We start from the raw sequence: 17,993 nt of genomic DNA, 5'->3' as shown, positions 1-17,993 counted from the left end.
CGATCCATTTTTATTCTCATTTGCCTTTTTTGCCACCTTTCTTTTTCTTCTTCTTTTGCGCTTGTGGCCATGGAAAGCCTCGGCATTTCAGTAGATCTTGTACATTGTGACACGTATGGTAAGCATTATCCATAGCGCATTCATTAAACACATCTACCAAGTTCCTTGACTTTTTGCCCTCTTTCCGTGTCTTTATTGTTGCTGGTGTCTGCTTCTTTATTTTTTTGTCATCCTTAGAATTTATCTCTTTTTTCTTTTCGCTTCCTTGTTTACTCATTTATTCCTGAAATTCACTAAATTTAACAAATAGACTCTGAGGATTATAAATTTAAGTTAAAATATTAATTCTAGTAGTTGTTATTTGGTTTTTGCCCTGTGTTCAATTATTGATCAAACTCTAAATAGCTTCAGTTCCATAGTAACTATGTTGTGAGTAGTTCTTAGGTCATAGTGGATGAAGTATCTTCATGTACTTACCTAATAATATTTTTACTAATCCAAATTTAATGCCAAAATAAAGATATGTTTTGAGCTATGGTTAAATTAATAAGTCTACAATTTGAATTTATTTATATCATGATCCAATTATTGCAAGGTATGACACTGACAAGTCTATTACTAAGGAGTAATATAATACCATTTAATACACAAATTTCTTTATTTAGTTCTGCCTATTCTCGTATTTTAAATAAGAGTACTCCAACGCTCCAAGATATTTTTTTTTTTATTTTTTTTTTTTTTTTTTAAGAAATTTACAATCTATACCTTAGGCACAATGAGTAAATGTGAAACAAACGCTCCAAGATAAATCGACAATCTTTAACCAACTAATTTATATAAAAAACTGAAACTACCATTTCTGAAGGCACCTACTGTTAAGCAGCTGAGTAGTATATTAAAAATGTTAATTTTTAGATTTTGTTTCCTCAAGGACTATGAAGTAAAACAAATCGCGGACTTTTGATCATTCAGTAATTTAAATATATATATATATATTATATATTGCCTAAATGTTTTTAAATCTTAAAAAAAATTGTAATCGGTTTAATTTATTATAAAATTATAATTCATTACAATACAGTGCAAATATTATTAATAGAGGGTTCATACATTTTTTATTTTGAATAATAATAAGTTATTTTATGTTAATAATTTAAATTGGTATTAACATAATATGCATTATATTATTTAAATTTAAATGATGAATATTATATTGTAATGAATATAAATTTAATAATTAAACTTGCTTAGTTCTACATTTTGATAATTTTTACTTTTAAAATTACCGGTGGACCAAAGTCCTATAGTTATCTGCGGCCAAATATCCAACCTTAATAATTGGAGGGACAAAACATCCGTTTACCAGACGGAAACTTCCAATTTCGTAGGGGGACCCCTGAACTCTACAACATTTTCGGCCTTGCGAAAATTTATTCTGAAAGAAGAGTGAACACGGTCCAGCATGTAACTTACATATATTCCTGAGTTCATAAAAAGTTATCGTAGATTTACGTTCAACTTTTTTTTTTTTATTTCCACCTTCAGTAACTTATGAATAACCTTATACATACATTTTTAAATTTTTTGATCGACTGATCGAGTAAACATTTTTTTGACAGAAAAAATACTAATACAAATTGAAAAATTTCATATGCTTATAAATATCTCAACCTAAGTCAAAATATGACGAATGTATCAATGTATGTCGTATGAAGTATAGAAAATATTAATACAAATCCACAAACCAATGTCGATCTTATCATAATCTGATTTTGCGTAAACATTTTCATTTTTCCCCGCGCTTTTGAAAATTACTGTTAATTTTAAATATTGACATGTCGAACACACCTACTATATCCCTTTCGGCTTTCCTACCAGAAAAAAGACTGACGTTGATGAAAAGCATAATTTTATTTATTTCTATTACTTATCATGTAGGTACACACACGAAAAAATAAAAAAATAGAACACGGTAATTTAATATATTCTCACAATCTAAAAAATTATTGGATAGCCATATAATTTTAAAGAATCTAGGAAAAAAGCAATGGAAAAAAAGCAAAAGAAAAAAAAGCAAATGAAATAAAAGCACAAAGAAAAAAAGCAAATGAAAAAAATATAAATTAATAATTTAAAATTTAACAAAAAATATAAAACTAAATGCATATTGCATCAATATTGCGTCAATATAAAACATAAATAATGTATCATAATATAATTTATAATATAAGCCTTATGGTATGAAATATAGCTAATAAAAAATTTGGTAGATCACGCTGCTCATCTCTATATTCTTCACATATTTTTTTAAAATTAAATTGCATTTTTCATTTTTTTTATTTTTTTTTTTTGGTTGGACAGTGCCTAATAACCGTTGTTGGAGTTTTGTCTCATCGGCTGCAACTTCCAGTGTCATTTTCTTAATGAGGTTCCAAATAGAAGGGTGCTTATGACTTACCAACTTCGAAAATCTATTATTGAAACCTTCAGTTTGGTTATTTGTACGCTCGATGTTATATAATGTACTTTTGTGTACATTCCAAATTTCAGGTGGAAAAATAGGCGGTACTTTTCGGAATTTCAACGTATTACCTTGGCCAATACGTCTGTATGTCCCATTCACATATGTTTGATCAAAATATTCCACCAAGTCATGTGCTTCTTCAGGCATGATTTTACGTAAATGAGACATTCCTTCAAATACATCAGATACCGGTAAAAAAGCCAAACTATCGACTTGTCCGCAAAATAACATGAACTCCTCATTTTCACGGTACAAAGTTTCCAAACCAAGCTGCTGGATTTTCCTAAGTGTGCTTTGTGATAAATGGTAAAAACATCCTTTAATTTCTGTATGTTCTCCCAAAACATTATGAATAGCTTGTATTACGGCTTTCTCAAAATCCACATGAATATAAGATGGATCAGGAAAAATTGCTCTCATTTCACACTCAGAGATAATGGCTTTGAGCATTAATTCGTACGTTGATTGTGTTTTTATTTGAAGTAAGCAAAACGCAGATGTAACAAATATATACGAATTTTTTCATATTTAGTAATTTGTTTATCCGTACTCAAAACTGCTGGACACTTTAATGAAGACATTTTTAACATCGCCATTTAATTAATTCACTAGTTTCATAGTACAACGTATACATATGACCATCAAGACAAATTTTTTTAGTTAGATTTAATTATTTCCATTGTTTCTGGTAAAATAAGAGAACAGTCGAGAACACAGCATAACAAGGCGTACTAACATATTATAGCAAAATTCCAATATAATATTTTATTGTTGATATTTTATCAATTATTGAAAACCCAAAAACCTAAATTACCTATTTATCCATCATCTGTCCTTGAATCATTATAAGATAAGTTTGAAATATGATTTTGACATTTTTATTATAGTCCCACATATATAGGAGGTATTTAATCGCAAATAATCACTTGATTAGTGTCTCGTGGTTTCGAGTCGGTTGTCGGGGAAAGCTGCACGAGTTTCGACGAGCATCCACAGTTTATAAAGGAAGACAGGCTTTAACACAATAATAATAAATCACAATTACATATCCAAGGTTTTAATTAAATTGTTTTTAAATAGGCGACTACTACATATATTATACTTAAAGGCGGAACCTTTTTAAATAGTTTGCTAGTACCAAATGATTTTAAAAAATAATCATTAGGCTTCTCACTGATTAAATAAAGTTGTTGAGTTTTTAAATATTTTTGAAAAAACAAAAATGGGTCTTGCTTTTTTTTCCTTTTGTTTTTTTTTTCAATTGCCTTTTTTTCCCATTACCAATTTTAAATCATTGGTTAAGAACAATTATTTGATTGGTAAATTAAAAATGTGTTAGAATTATTTTTGAACTATGACGGGTTGTGAGGTCAAAGTCAACCACGGCTTTAGTTCATAATGAAATCGTAGGTAGTCTCCCTAACTTTTTCAATGGACAAGAGAAAAATTTCAAAGAATGTAATTCAAGAGCGTTACCAGATTTGTTAAGCATGATTTAGCATACATTTTCCCCTCAAATATTTAATTATGAAGTCATGATGATAGTCATATCATTATATTATTTATTAATCAAAGGTAAAAACTTTGTGGTTATGGACGTATAGTACCTAGTACCTACCCTCAGATCATACTAATATACTTTATATACTGTAAAGAAGTACCTAAATGGTAAATAATATTCTGTCATTAATGTCATGACTCATTCACCCGTCCGATCACAGAATAGATTAAATTAAATAGATTTATTCTATTCTGTGGTCCGATTTCGATTTTGTGGAAACCGCCTAAATGGTTGATCGGGGTTGCCAACATATTAATTAGTGGACATCGTTTGGTTAGTGTGTACGGTTGCACTGGTGTCTCTGGCCTTGTGATAAAAATAATCTGACGAAATCAATTTTCTCTTTTGTTCCCTCTAATTAAAGTTAAAACTCTCAAGTTCGTTCGCTTTGCCGTTAAGTTTCACGTTCGATTAATAAGTTTTCGCTGGATTTTGATTAGAATAATGTGGACGTCATTCAAACCAGAAAGTTTTTTCGATCGGTAGAACACTAGACTGGTGGAAGGCATCGAATACCTTCGACCCTATAATACTTCAACATACGCGACATGTCTTCAAACAAAATCCTATGTGATAGTCAATTGTGATAAATACCTAATACCTATAAGTTAGTTTATTTAATTATTTACAATATACATTATGCATTAGTATATGTGGTGTATATAAATACATAAACATATTCTGTTAATTAAGTTTTGAAGAGTTTAATTTAATTTGGTTTTTACACAGTTAATTTATTTTCTTTATTTTTTTCTTTATTAACAACTATTACATGCAAATTCTTGAACCGTGAGTGTGTAATAAAAGTTTGACCATATAGCAGTGTGACAATGAACGTTCTTGGCCCTAGAACAGCAACATCAGTCAATCGTGTACCTGATATGGGACAACCAACCAAGCCGCTGACCAACAGCCCACCAGTAACAAAATCTATGTTTCATCATGTAAAAATAGAACATTTGGTAGCTGGCTTTTCAGGCGGCGTTGCGTCTACTCTCATACTTCATCCTCTAGATTTATTGAAAATTCGATTTGCTGGTCAGTAATTGATGTTATGTTTATCCCCTTTTACTTTCAACTAAGTGTAACTTATATATATATATATATGTGTGTGTGTGTGTATTTCTTACAGTTAATGATGGAAGAAATACAATACCAAGTTATGCTGGATTGGGAAATGCTGTCACTACAATATTTAGACAAGAAGGAATAAAAGGACTTTATAAAGGAGTTACTCCAAATGTTTGGGGATCAGGAAGTGCATGGGGCTTTTATTTCCTATTGTAAGCAAATATAGTATTACCAAATTAAATAAATATAACTCAAAGTTTACAATTCGTATTTTTTAGTTATAATTCAATTAAAGCTTGGATTCAAGGTGACAATACTAAAAAGCCTTTGGGTCCAGCATTACATATGACTGCAGCAGCAGAAGCAGGCATACTCACCTTAATGATAACCAATCCAGTATGGGTTGTCAAGACTCGTTTGTGTTTGCAGTTTGATAAGCCCAATGACGCGAGCAAGTCATACAGTGGCATGTGGGATGCATTTCGCAAGATCTATGGTGCTGAGGGTGTACGAGGCTTGTACAAGGTATTCTACCATACCTGACAGTTTGATGAATAAAATAAAATATATTTATTGTGTGGGCTAGATTAATATAATTTGTTCTTTGTAAATTTAATTAAAACTAATGGTGATTACATTAGATGAATTTTAATATTCAAAGTCTAAAAGTAAATTAAAGATCAAATGAAAGTATTTTTCACAAAATATGAAAACTAAGAGAAATTATTTAATCAGTTATTTAAAAAACTGAAGCTAAATTATATAACACTAACTCACTGTCTATTTTAAATTTCTAAATATATATTTTATTTAAAAGTACATTTTAATTTATAATCTATTTCCACACGCTTTGATAGATGTTGGGTATATTGTTTTTGTATTGGTTTAACTAGTTATTAACAGATGGGTGTAATAGATACCCATAACCAAAAAAAAGTAGTTGGTCATGTACATTATTGTAGGGCTTTGTTCCTGGCATGTTTGGTGTATCTCACGGTGCCCTGCAGTTCATGACTTACGAGGAGATGAAAACTTTTTATAATGAATACAGAAGATTACCAATTGATGCTAAATTGGTGAGTTATAAGTACAAATAATTTATTTGACATAAGACATTTAAATTATTAATCTTAGTTGAATTGATTACTCTGTATATTACAATTTTTAATATTAATTACTAATCACATTTAATTATCCACTACAGGAAACATCTGAATACATTGTATTTGCAGCGTTTTCAAAATTAATAGCAGCTGGTTTGACATATCCATATCAAGTAATTCGTGCGAGACTGCAAGATCAACATCGTGAATACCGGGGAACTTGGCATTGTATAACCCAAACATGGAGGTACGAAGGTGCTGGTGGATTCTATAAGGGATTATCGCCATATTTATTACACGTGCTTCCAAATATTTGTCTTGTGTTGTTGATATATGAGAAATTTACAAACACTTAAGATTCTGTTACACCAATATGAGTTTAAACATAACAAAACCTATCAGTCCTGTGTTAGTTTTTTGATTCCAAGTATTTTTATTTCTTTATAATTAGTATTAATAAAATGTTTTATTCTTTATGTTAAAAATAAAATTATCTGTCCCTTATATTTATATAAATATAAATATGTATTTATTATACACATAAATTGTGCAATATTCAAAGTTTAAAATTCCCTTAAAAAGTAATAATGACAACTGAATAAGTTAATTAATAAATACAAATTATCAGTCTACATATATATATTTTTTTCAAATAACATTATTATTGACTTTTTGCAAAAACTTGACCCTGTTAAAATTATTTCTCTAGTAGACAGAATTATACTATGACAATACCATTCTTAGTTGTATGTGTATTTATAGAAATAATGTAATATATCTTTTATTTCTTTGTTTTCAATACTTTTGTTTCTTAATGGTAATCCTAGTTACTCAAATTTATTTTACAACTGGTATTTTGTTTTGTTTTTAATATATTATACAGTTTCATCGATGTGATGAAGTAAATTTATTTTTATTTTATACTGTACTCAGATCAAATAATAATTTCCGAAAGTTAGTTTTTAACCTTTATTCTGTCGTCGCGATACACTGATAATTGCAGTTAAAATAAACTAAGTTAAAATATTTTTATTGTTTCTATTGATTTGATTTACGTTAAAGAAATATTTTGTATTAATATATTCTTTTATAATATCATGCTCATTGTTTCTAAACATGTAAAATATAAATATAGATCACGTGATAAATATATTTGTAGTTCGTTTTAACATGTCATTTAACAGTGTGTTGCGGTGCTGCCAGTAGTATAACAAAATGATTGGTAAGATGTTTTGATAGTTAATTAAATGTATTGATTTCAATAATTTTATTTTATTTCAGGTATGAAAGTGCCAAAGGATTTTATAAAGGAATTGGGCCCAATCTATTGAGAGTTGTACCGGCAACCATCATCACATTTGTAGTTCATGAAAATGTATCTTCATATTTATTTAAGTTGAATACTATTACTTAATAGTAACTTTTTATAATAGTCATTAGTTGTTTCCATAGATTTTGTGATATTTTTTTATGAACCATAATGATAAAAAATAACGTATACGTGATTTAGAGTTGGTAATTTGTTGTTTATACCTACTACCTATTGTACTTAATAATGTTTATTCCAATAATTTGTTTGAGTACATGTAGAAGAATTATAATATTTAAGTAGTTTATTGAATTTATTTATTTTATATCAAATAATTGAGTAATCAATTCTTGATGAATTTTTAATTGGGCGGTGTTTCTCAACTTTTTTTATGATAACACCCTAATTTAGATCAATAAAAATGGCAACACTATACTCTGTTCAAAATGAGATCGGACCTCAGCGGCCGAGTTGTGCGCATGGGCGTGGCTTATTTCTGCGGCTCGGCCTGACACGTGATCTATGGTGGGGGAGGTGCCTGACCGTTCGCGAACGAAAACTGGTCGCCGCCGAGGTCCGATCTCATTTTGAACAGAGTATAAAAACAATAAATTAATTTTTGAAAAAATGTATATTATAACCCTTGGTATAAATTGAGAATGAGACTTCACAATTAATTATTTTATCTTCCGTTTCTACTATCACATCATAACGCTATAATTTATTTTATATTATAGTTAATAGTTATACTTTAAAGTTTGAACATATACATTATAAATTAGCTTTTTTTTTGGCGATACACATCAATGACAGATGGTTGATAACTACTGTATTAGACTATTTAAAGTAAAAAGTATTAAATTTTACTTTTAGAAGCAAATGCATTTTACATTTTAGACTTAATTTTAAAGCATTAACAAATAATATTAATGAAACTATAGTGTTAATTTAATTTATAAAATATTGCATAATGTTATGTTAATGGTATATTCAATGCATTTACATTATTTTGAATCTCATAGTTTTATAACATAAGTGCAATGAAATTTCATACTACCAAACAACCAAGTTATTTAGAATGTAGGTATTTATTTTAGCAAGATATGATTGTTATTTATTGTGTTATTAAGAGAGTAAGTTATATTACTTAGGCTACTGTTTACTAACCAATTTAAGAGGACGTGATACTTCGCAAAAGCATAACATAACGAAAACTGTTTTGCGCAGGAAAGAACCGAGAAGTCTATAGTTATAACTAAAAAACCAAATTTTCACCATTGAATAATTTCAAAATATCAGATTTGTAGAAGTATTGTAACTTTTTTCTTATTAAAGATATCAAACAAATAAAGACTACGACGCATAAAATATTATCTTATATTATGTTGTATAATGTATAGATTGTAAATAATTTACATTTAGCTGACAATTAACTACATTGTGTTAACTTCTGATGTTTCTAGTAAGAGTACAGACTGAGCGGTTCTATCCCACGCTAAACAGATCTTATAAATGTTAGGTACGCACTTTTAAGACGTAGACAACACATGCAAGTATCACGTTCTCTTACAAATGTAGTTAGCTTCTAAGCGATTTTTGGTGAATTTTTAATTTACGAAATGTGTTTTTAATGCTTAATATAATCGTTATTTTCAAAAAGCAGGTAAGTGGATGTTGATCTGCTGCAGTACATTAGGTGGTGAGGTGGACCTCTGACTAGGTAATATTTGAATGCAATGATAGGTATCATTGTATACGAAAAACGATTCTGAACGGAGATGATTTGTCAGCCTAGGATATATTATATTTAAATATTTTCATATATATTCTATTTTGAAATAAATATTTTATTTTTCAATTATTAAGACGCATTTTGCATAAGGCATGGTTAATCAATTTTTCCAAAAACATGTAGTTAGGTATTATAATTCATAATACCTTATAATATCGTAGATATATACATATACCTGGTTTGAGGATAAATCGTTATGAAATTTTCACCGAATGTTTATACAAGTAAATTCTTCTATCTTCCATTAAATTTTCAAAAAATTTTGACTTAAGTTAAACTATTCATAGGTATTTGAAATTTTCAATAATTATTAGTTTTTTTTAAATTAATATCGATAAAAATTTATTTGTTGGGTAGAAAATCTTGAAAATTTAATAAAAGGCTCTTAACATATTGTTACAATATCAGTTGAAAAATAAAATAAATTCATTGTCACAATTTTTTTTATAAGCATTAAAATTTTGAATTTTGACAAAATATGTAAAAATCACAAAAATTCGCAAATTGTTTTAAGCTAGAAATTCATAAAAAAATTTCTTTTTAAATCTAAGATTTGAAAATATAATACTAAATTCCTTACAAATTTGTCAATCTTTATCACAAAAAAAATGTCCACCGGAAATTCAAATTACATTTTTATTAGCATTTGAATTTCAAATAGGTATTGACAAAAATTCGTAAAAACCATGAATATTCGCAAATTTTTTTGTAGTTCAATATTCATCATATTGTTTATATTTATATCTAAGGTTATAAAATTCAACACTAAGTTTTCCATAAGTCTTGCTTCAAATGGCTATAGAGAAAATTTGTAGCGTCATTATAGGAAAAATGTTTTGAGCGTTTGAGTTTTAAATTTTTATGAAATCGCGTAATGATAATGATTTATCCTCAAACCCGGTATATGTATGTTTATGATAATAATATAAGGTATTATGAATTATGATAACTACATGCAATGTTTTTGGAAAAATTGATTAACCATGCCTTATGCAAAATGCGTCCTAATTGAAAAATAAAATATTTGTTTCAAAATAGAATATATATGACAATATTTAAATATAATATATCCTAGGCTGACAAATCATCTCCGTTCAGAATCGTTTTTCGTATACAATGATACCTATCAATGCATTCAAATCTAACCTACCCTAGTCAGAGGTCCACCTCACCACCTAATGTACAGCAGAGCGATACCCACTTTCCCGCTTTTTATTGTTATAATTAATTTAATTTTTACTTTTTTAATCACAATAACATGCATTTTAAATTCTTTATACCAAAGTAAGTTATTTTTGAGAGTACTTAGTTGCATAAAAATCAAATTTTGTAAGACTAGTACTCTAGTAGTATAGTTAATGTATTATGTGTACCTACCTAAGTATTTAAAGTTTAGATGAGTGAAATAGTTCAGGTGTAGCACTGTATCCATGTAATATTACCTACCCCACTAATTTGATGATCCACTACTCCACTCATCTAAATTTTAAGAAATTAATATTTATTACCTAACTTTAATTATTATTCAACTATTATTACCAAAATTGTGATTTTTTAGATCGAAATACTGCGAATAATATAATAGGTACAATGTTTATTGTTTAGGAATATGCAATCCAAAATTTTTTTACTCAACATAATAGTAAAAGCCTTAAAAATAGTGAAATTAAATTTTTCAAAAAAAATATTGTTTTGTAATAAGATACCTAATTAAATGTTAAAACTATGTAAAAGAAATATTTCTGGAATAATGAGTATTTTTATGTCTAACGCCAAATTCGGTAATTTACATTTAATAATTATTACTTTTATTTTTACTTATATAGTTATATTTTAAATATAACGTAAGATTCATAGTTGAATAATTTTAAAGACTTTTTTTGTAAGTCCTTCTATTTCCACGGACTTGGGAGTTGGAGCTTAGCACTTTATTAGATACCTATTATTAAAAATTTACCATGGCTGAAATATTTTAACCGTGAATCGTGATATCTATTATTTACGGTGAAGTGTTCCTAATGTTTTTATATTTTAATACAAATTTATGGTTATCAAATAAGTACAAAATATAATTGGCTGCGTACAGCGTACATGCATGATAATGGCTATTAGATAATATATTTTAAAATTCTTAGCAACAAAACATTTTATTATTATAGAATATAGATTACTAAAACATGAGCCATGAAATAAGAATTGGAGATGACGTACTATCGTATATAGGGTCCATGAGATGTTAAAAATGATTATTTTGTTTAAATTTATTCAATCTATCAGTATCTAATGTGTTTTCGATATCAAAATCAAGGTTAAAAAATTCAATAAAATTATAGTCATGACATCCAGGTACTTATAATAACAGCTTGATCGTTTATATAGTTTCTACAATTGTACGTTTATACAACGGTATTTTATAGTAGGTATATTCTCTATTATATGAATTATGTAAATTATACTAAATTTTAACACACACCCAGGGATGATGTCCACAAATGATTAGCTATCACTAGACACTAGGTGCAAAATACTTTTGGTGTCAATATAAGTTGTTTATATCGTTCATTATTTATTATTTAGTTAAAAAAAGTCAATTTTGTCTGTATTGCACGGAATAAATGAACAGAGAAGTGTGAAAATCCCATGTTGTAAAAATTTAAACTTCAAATGCTCATAAAAATGTAATTTGAATTTTTCGGTGGACAATTTTTTTTGTGATAAAGATTGACAAACTTGTAAGGAATCTTGTATTAAATTTTCAAATCTTAGATTTTTTTATTTTTATTTATAAAGTTTTCCTGACAATTGGTCATCTAAACTTAAGGCTTAAAGAAAGGTTAGGTTAGGATAGGTTAGGTTTAAAAAGAACATTTTTTATGAATTTCTAGCTTAAAATAATTTGCGAATTTTTGTGATTTTTACGTATTTTGTCAAAATTCAAACTTTGAATGCTTATAAAAAAAAAATTGTGACTGAATTTATTTTTTTTTCAACTGCTATTGTAACAATATGTTAAGAGCCTTGTATTCAATTTTCAAGCTTTTCTACCCAACAAATAAATTTTTATCGATATTAATTAAATAAAAACTAATAATGATTGAAAATTGCAAATACCTATGAATAGTTCACCAACATTTTTGAAAATTACACGGTGGATAGAATATACGTATATAAATATTAGGTAAAAATTTCATGTATCAATGGTCATTTTTCTTAAAGTTACATCAAACACCAAAATCGATTTTGTCGAAAACTGATTGTGCGTAAAATTTCCTGTTTTCCCTTAATTTTTAGTTTGTTTATCCCGATTATTTAGAAAAATATTAAAAATTTTTTACTTTTGACCCCCCCCCCCCTAAAAAAAGTACCAACTAGATTCACTTTCTGATCGAACGAGGTACTGAAGTAAAAAATCGAAGCACATTTACTGTCCCAAAACGTGATGACGGACACAAAAAAAAACACACACACATCATGGTAAAATCAATACTTTCATTGCTCCGCTCAGAATATAAAAATATTTACCTATGTAGTTTATTTACATTTTACATGAATAACGGCCAGTAGCTTTTAATATTTTGGTCCAAGGTTATATTTTTATTATACGTTAATGTAGAAATTAAAATCACATATAAGTATATTTACACTACCTAGCAATTATACCTATATCCGAGGAATTTGACCTGAATTTGATAGAACATATTGCAATCTCACAGATATTCTTAAGAGCGAGATAAACAAAAATAGGTATATTGTTATATTTAAGCAAATTGTTTTGGTTGTGAAGAACACTAAAATAAAATCTTTAGATTTATAAGATAATAATATTAACACAGGTACGAGGTAGGTACTAGGTACATACTATAACAATAACCAACAACCACAATACAACCTACATAGATACAATATCTATACCTACTTATAGTACTTAGATGTATTATAATCGAATGCATAAATATTTGTCATATGCGTGGATGTAAATCAATTTTGTGTTTATGATGAAACATTGAAAACGAGACGAAATAGATGACTTTAGACCTTTGAATGCAATAATACTGAATAATTCATTGATCGTAATATCGTATTATGTAAGTAATTGGAAAATCCATTTCGTTATTCGTATAAAATAAACCATTAACCAATGTATATATAACTATAAAAAATGAATATTTCAATAGTCAATAAATTTGCTGGAAAAAACCTATTGTATTTTACCTATCTATAATCTCATCACTTTTATTAGAATATACTTATTTACTGATCTAAATAAAAAAAACATGTTTTATTCATTATACAGCATAATATATATATATAATAATTCTATTTATTTTTTTTTACAAAAATAATAATACCTATGAAAAAACATATTACATTATTTATGCTTTTGTTTTACTTTTATCAAATAATAGAATTTTGTGAAGGCATCATGACATAGTTGTATATAATATTGCCATATGTATTATTATAGTGGGTAATTATCTCATCTTATACAAAATCATTTTTATTAAATATTCAAGAGATTTGATCATAATTATTAATAATACGTTTTGTTCTATAGGTAACCACAACAATAACGAAACATGACATACTTGTATAGTTATTTTAATTATAATTTATAACCTATAACAGGGGTGGTAAATTATTTGAACGCTACGTGCCAAAAATGACATTTTTTTTTTGAGCGTGCCATGAAAATTACATAATTATGTATATATTATATATATATAATATACAAGGTGTAACAGATGGAACTTTCTTTTGGAATAACTTTTGTTAAAATTAATATTTTTGAAGTAAAACTTCTTTCTTGAGGTATGGATGGAGAAGAAAATCGTCACGAAAAATGAAACGGTGAATGAATACGTGTGTATGACTGCGACAGAAATCGCTTGAATGGTTAAATGTTATATGTCCGAGTGTGGTAGCGCGTCATTTATGATTTAAATCTTACGTTTAAATCTTATATTTAAATCTCACTTATGATTTGACGGACCCAATACTTATGAAAGAAGTTTTACTTCCCCAGAATGTAACTCACACACTCTCATTTTTCTCAAATTAACTTCACGAGTTATTATTTATTTTTTTTTTTCATTAAGTGACCCTATGTATAATAAAAATAATTTTATGTTTATTTTTTAGCACTAAAAATAAAAATAAATTAATTTAATAAAAAATGTTTGGATAAATTCAAAACAGCCTATTTGTGAATCTGATTAGGTATAAGAAAAATGTATAGGTATCTAAGTCAAGTAGTTTAATTTTTAGAATTTTCTAAAATTCAATATTTTTTTGATAAAATTAATTTAGAACGTAATTTAATTTTTAAAAATTTGATTTTTGAGAATTTGACAACATGAATATATTCTTTAAAATTATTTACTTATCATATATAATATTAATAATTTTTATCATATGTTTAATTAGCATATTTTTTTTTTTGACAAGTTTTTCTGTTACTGTTTTTCAGTTGTTCTTGTATACTATATATAAAAATTCTCTAGGAGAGGGGGGAGGATTGACTTTATTTTCGCCCGGCTTCATTGAACATCAAGTATAATCGCCAGGTATACCGATATAAATATTTTAATTTTTTGCGCGCCCTCAAAATGTTTTGGCCTGTCACTTCGGCAGGCGTCATGGATTTTCCATCCCTGACTTATAATATATAGAATAAAAATAATATAATTATATAAATAATATATATAATACAATATTGCATATTTTTCATGCAAATACTAATTAATAATGTCAGATATATATATATAATGTATCCAAGTATCCAGAATATTTTTAGGGGGGGAGGCACATACTGTCTAAGATTGTTGTTCGTAGTTAGTGTAACGTGATAATGGTGATAAAATATTCATTGGTATATAATATATTTTAATATGCGTTCATGTATACAAATAAATAAAAATAGCAAATAAAGCTAATGAGGGGGCCATGGCCTCTGTACCCCCCTTGACGTGCCACTGAATGTATCAAATTATTTTAGTATAAAATTTTAACCTCATAAATAATATGTATAGACAATAGACGTATATATACGTATATACCTATAGGTATACTATATACACACTTAACAAAGATTTTTAGATGGCTTTTATTTTTTAAGCATTTTTATGAGGATTCAGTTTTTCTAGCTTTCTCAGTCTCCCTACTACTAAATCTTAATTCCGATTTTCTTGTCCTTAAAATTTACCTGTAATACTTAATCCAGTTATTTTTTTGATGATTTGAATACCTACCTACTTATAACATCATATTAAAGCATAATTTATGTTACTATAATATTATTATTTGTTATGCAGCTATCATGCAGGTCATTCACCATTCAAATTGTTGTGTATTGAATAATTATATGATGACTTTTTAGAACGTTATTATGTTAGATATAAATTATTACATTAAAATTATACACTTTTACATTATAAGATATATGCATTACATAATACGCTCTCTTTAAATTTTACTAATTATCCTCTAACGACTTTATAGTTATTTCGTTATAATTCATAAAATATTATTTGTAGCTCGTAGGTTATTGGTATAGATATATAGCATATAGGCGCTTTAAACTTTTCGTCTCTACGTGTACCTACCTATTATTATTTATTACAGAAGTGCACACTGCATTTCTTTTTGAAAGGGGGCGTGTTTTAATAACTTTCCAGATATTACATACTATTGATATTACGGCGATTTCCCAGTTGACCATCAATCCACCGGAAATCAATATTCATCTACAATTAGTCGAATAAACCATAACTTGAAAATTATAATGTATAATAATTAATAAGTCTAATAATAAAAAGTGGGCAAGTAACTACCACTATATCGGTTTTACTATATAGGTCGTACTCACTGGTCTTAGGTGCTATAGGTGGGGTAGGTATTGTTATGTCGAGTGACGAGTGTACCTTAAGTTATTGTTCAAGTCACTGTATTACTGTAATTTTGCTAAATTGTGTTAAATTCAAATTCAATAATAAATAAATTATCATTGCATACAAAAAAAGAATCTGAGCTGAGACGGAGTCAATTACCCTGCAATATTACCATGTAAGGTACTTACCTAAATATTTTTTTACTATACAATAAAATATCTTTAAAATTTAGTTGCAAGCAGCAAGTGTGCGCAGAATAAAATTCTACTTGCAGGAGTGGAATTAAAATTCAATGTTAAATATTGACATAGTTATTTTGGCATAAGTATCTAATAAGTAATAAGTATCTCTATCTTAATTTTAATATATTTTAATATTACATCATATTAATACTTTTATTTATGACCAGAATTATTTTATATATTTCATCATATTATACCTGCATATTATGCATAATGCATGGTATCAAATTGCATACAATTAACAAAATTTTAGGAGGGCAATGTCCTTTTTAGCCACCCTTCCCTCATCCAGCAGATGCCCTTGAAAAAATAGGCTGACAAGACCAGCTCTGTTCAGAATCGTTTTTTTTTTTTTTAATGAACACAAGTTTGCTTATATAAGGTTGATAAGCCAGAAAATTAACAGATCACTTGTAATATGTATACAAATACTTTTTAATAAAGGGATAATTTATTTAAAAAAAAAAAATTAAGATTTGAATGATTTGTCTTTGAATTCAAATTTAACACATCTATGGCGGTGACTTGTGGTATACACACACTATACATGACACCTACTATATTGCAGAGTGACTTCCCCGGTTTTATTTATTTTAAATATTGTATCATGTGTCTGTATTCACTTTTTGGAGTAGACCATAATTTAATTTAACCGTATATGTTGAGGAAAACTTAAAAATGAGATTAGTTTTAAATTTTGTTGTACCTAATTCATTAAAATATTAAATATTATTAACATAGAAAACTGAAACTTTTCGATATTAAATGTTTTATTTTTTACAAATTTCATGAAAAATGTATTAATTTAATGATTGACTTTCAACCAATCATGATTCATCCACTGGCCACTCGCCACTATCATCATTGTATTCAGTATTGTATCATGTATCAAGCCATCAAGGACAAATAAACTGTAGCTCACTATTGCATGATTCATTAGTGATAGTTTATGTTCATCACAGGACTTGTTTTGATATTTAAGAACTTATCCACATTATTCTATGAGTATACGATACATTCTATTCACCTATACATATAGCCATGGGTGTAACTAAGATTTAAACCAAAGTTGAGATTATCAATGGGTGGCAACTATAGTGCAAAGCCTACGGCACCCTCAACATGAGTGTCACAGCCAGTGGCGTAGATACGATTTTTTTCTGGGGGGGGGTTTTTAAATATTATATTAATGATACAAAATTACAAGTTATTAGTTAAACTAAAAGTCATTTTTATTTTGTTTCGAATTGATATTAGTTATAATTTTATAAATAGTTTTGCTAAAAAAATATTGATTTAAAATAATCAGTACCTATCACAAATGATAAAATGCCAATATAAAGACTTTCGTTTTTGGTGGTTGGGGGGGGGGTGGAAACACCTTACCCCCCCCGTAACTACGCCACTGGTTACAGCTAGGCATTGGAGAGTCTTGTAAAATTTAAGTTGTGAATTAGCCATAATATATAAAATAAAACTGTCACACCGGGGCTTCCCTTGTCAT

At 27.7% G+C, this 17,993-nt stretch overlaps 2 protein-coding genes and 1 pseudogene across 8 annotated transcripts; 1 reads left to right on the top strand and 2 right to left on the bottom strand.

Moving 5' to 3' along the window:
• Positions 1–16: 16 nt before the first annotated feature.
• LOC107162594 (uncharacterized) lies at positions 17–390 on the bottom strand. Its single transcript, XM_015509557.2, has one exon. It carries the CDS (start codon positions 275–277, stop codon positions 17–19), a length of 261 nt encoding a protein of 86 aa, XP_015365043.1. The 5' UTR covers positions 278–390.
• A 1,829-nt stretch (positions 391–2,219) lies between these two features.
• Positions 2,220–3,053, bottom strand: LOC149057712 (uncharacterized; annotated as a pseudogene).
• A 1,360-nt stretch (positions 3,054–4,413) lies between these two features.
• On the top strand, positions 4,414–7,875 carry LOC107162579 (solute carrier family 25 member 32). Of its 7 annotated transcripts, none has more exons than XM_015509540.2 (7): positions 4,414–4,692; positions 4,941–5,123; positions 5,218–5,368; positions 5,435–5,681; positions 6,119–6,232; positions 6,361–6,506; positions 7,541–7,875. In XM_015509540.2, exons 2-7 carry the CDS (start codon positions 4,967–4,969, stop codon positions 7,671–7,673), a joined length of 948 nt encoding a protein of 315 aa, XP_015365026.1. In that variant the 5' UTR covers positions 4,414–4,692; positions 4,941–4,966; the 3' UTR covers positions 7,674–7,875. The 7 variants fall into 7 exon arrangements, 5 of the variants coding, with proteins under 5 accessions (XP_015365026.1, XP_015365025.1, XP_015365021.1 ...); XM_015509539.2 differs by having other exon boundaries at positions 4,936–5,123; XM_015509535.2 differs by having other exon boundaries at positions 4,906–5,123.
• Positions 7,876–17,993: the final 10,118 nt, after the last annotated feature.

The sequence above is a fragment of the Diuraphis noxia genome, unplaced genomic scaffold, assembly GCF_037042655.1.
Source record: "Diuraphis noxia isolate RWA-SAM2 unplaced genomic scaffold, SU_Dnox_SAM2 contig0003, whole genome shotgun sequence".
Taxonomy (NCBI): Eukaryota; Metazoa; Arthropoda; class Insecta; order Hemiptera; family Aphididae; genus Diuraphis; species Diuraphis noxia.
Note: the sequence above shows the minus strand (reverse complement) of the source record. Positions and strands in the feature narration are given on the sequence as shown.

What these genes read in the sequence shown, in the direction of transcription:
- LOC107162594 (XM_015509557.2), bottom strand. Translation starts at nt 277, where the DNA reads ATGAGTAAACAAGGAAGCGAAAAGAAAAAAGAGATAAATTCTAAGGAT.
- LOC107162579 (XM_015509535.2), top strand. Translation starts at nt 4,916, where the DNA reads ATGAACGTTCTTGGCCCTAGAACAGCAACATCAGTCAATCGTGTACCT. An exon ending in TACCAATTGATGCTAAATTG is followed by an intron (nt 6,233 to 6,360) that starts GTGAGTTATAAG and finishes TATCCACTACAG; the next exon opens with GAAACATCTGAATACATTGT. An exon ending in TGTATAACCCAAACATGGAG is followed by an intron (nt 6,507 to 7,540) that starts GTACGAAGGTGC and finishes ATTTTATTTCAG; the next exon opens with GTATGAAAGTGCCAAAGGAT.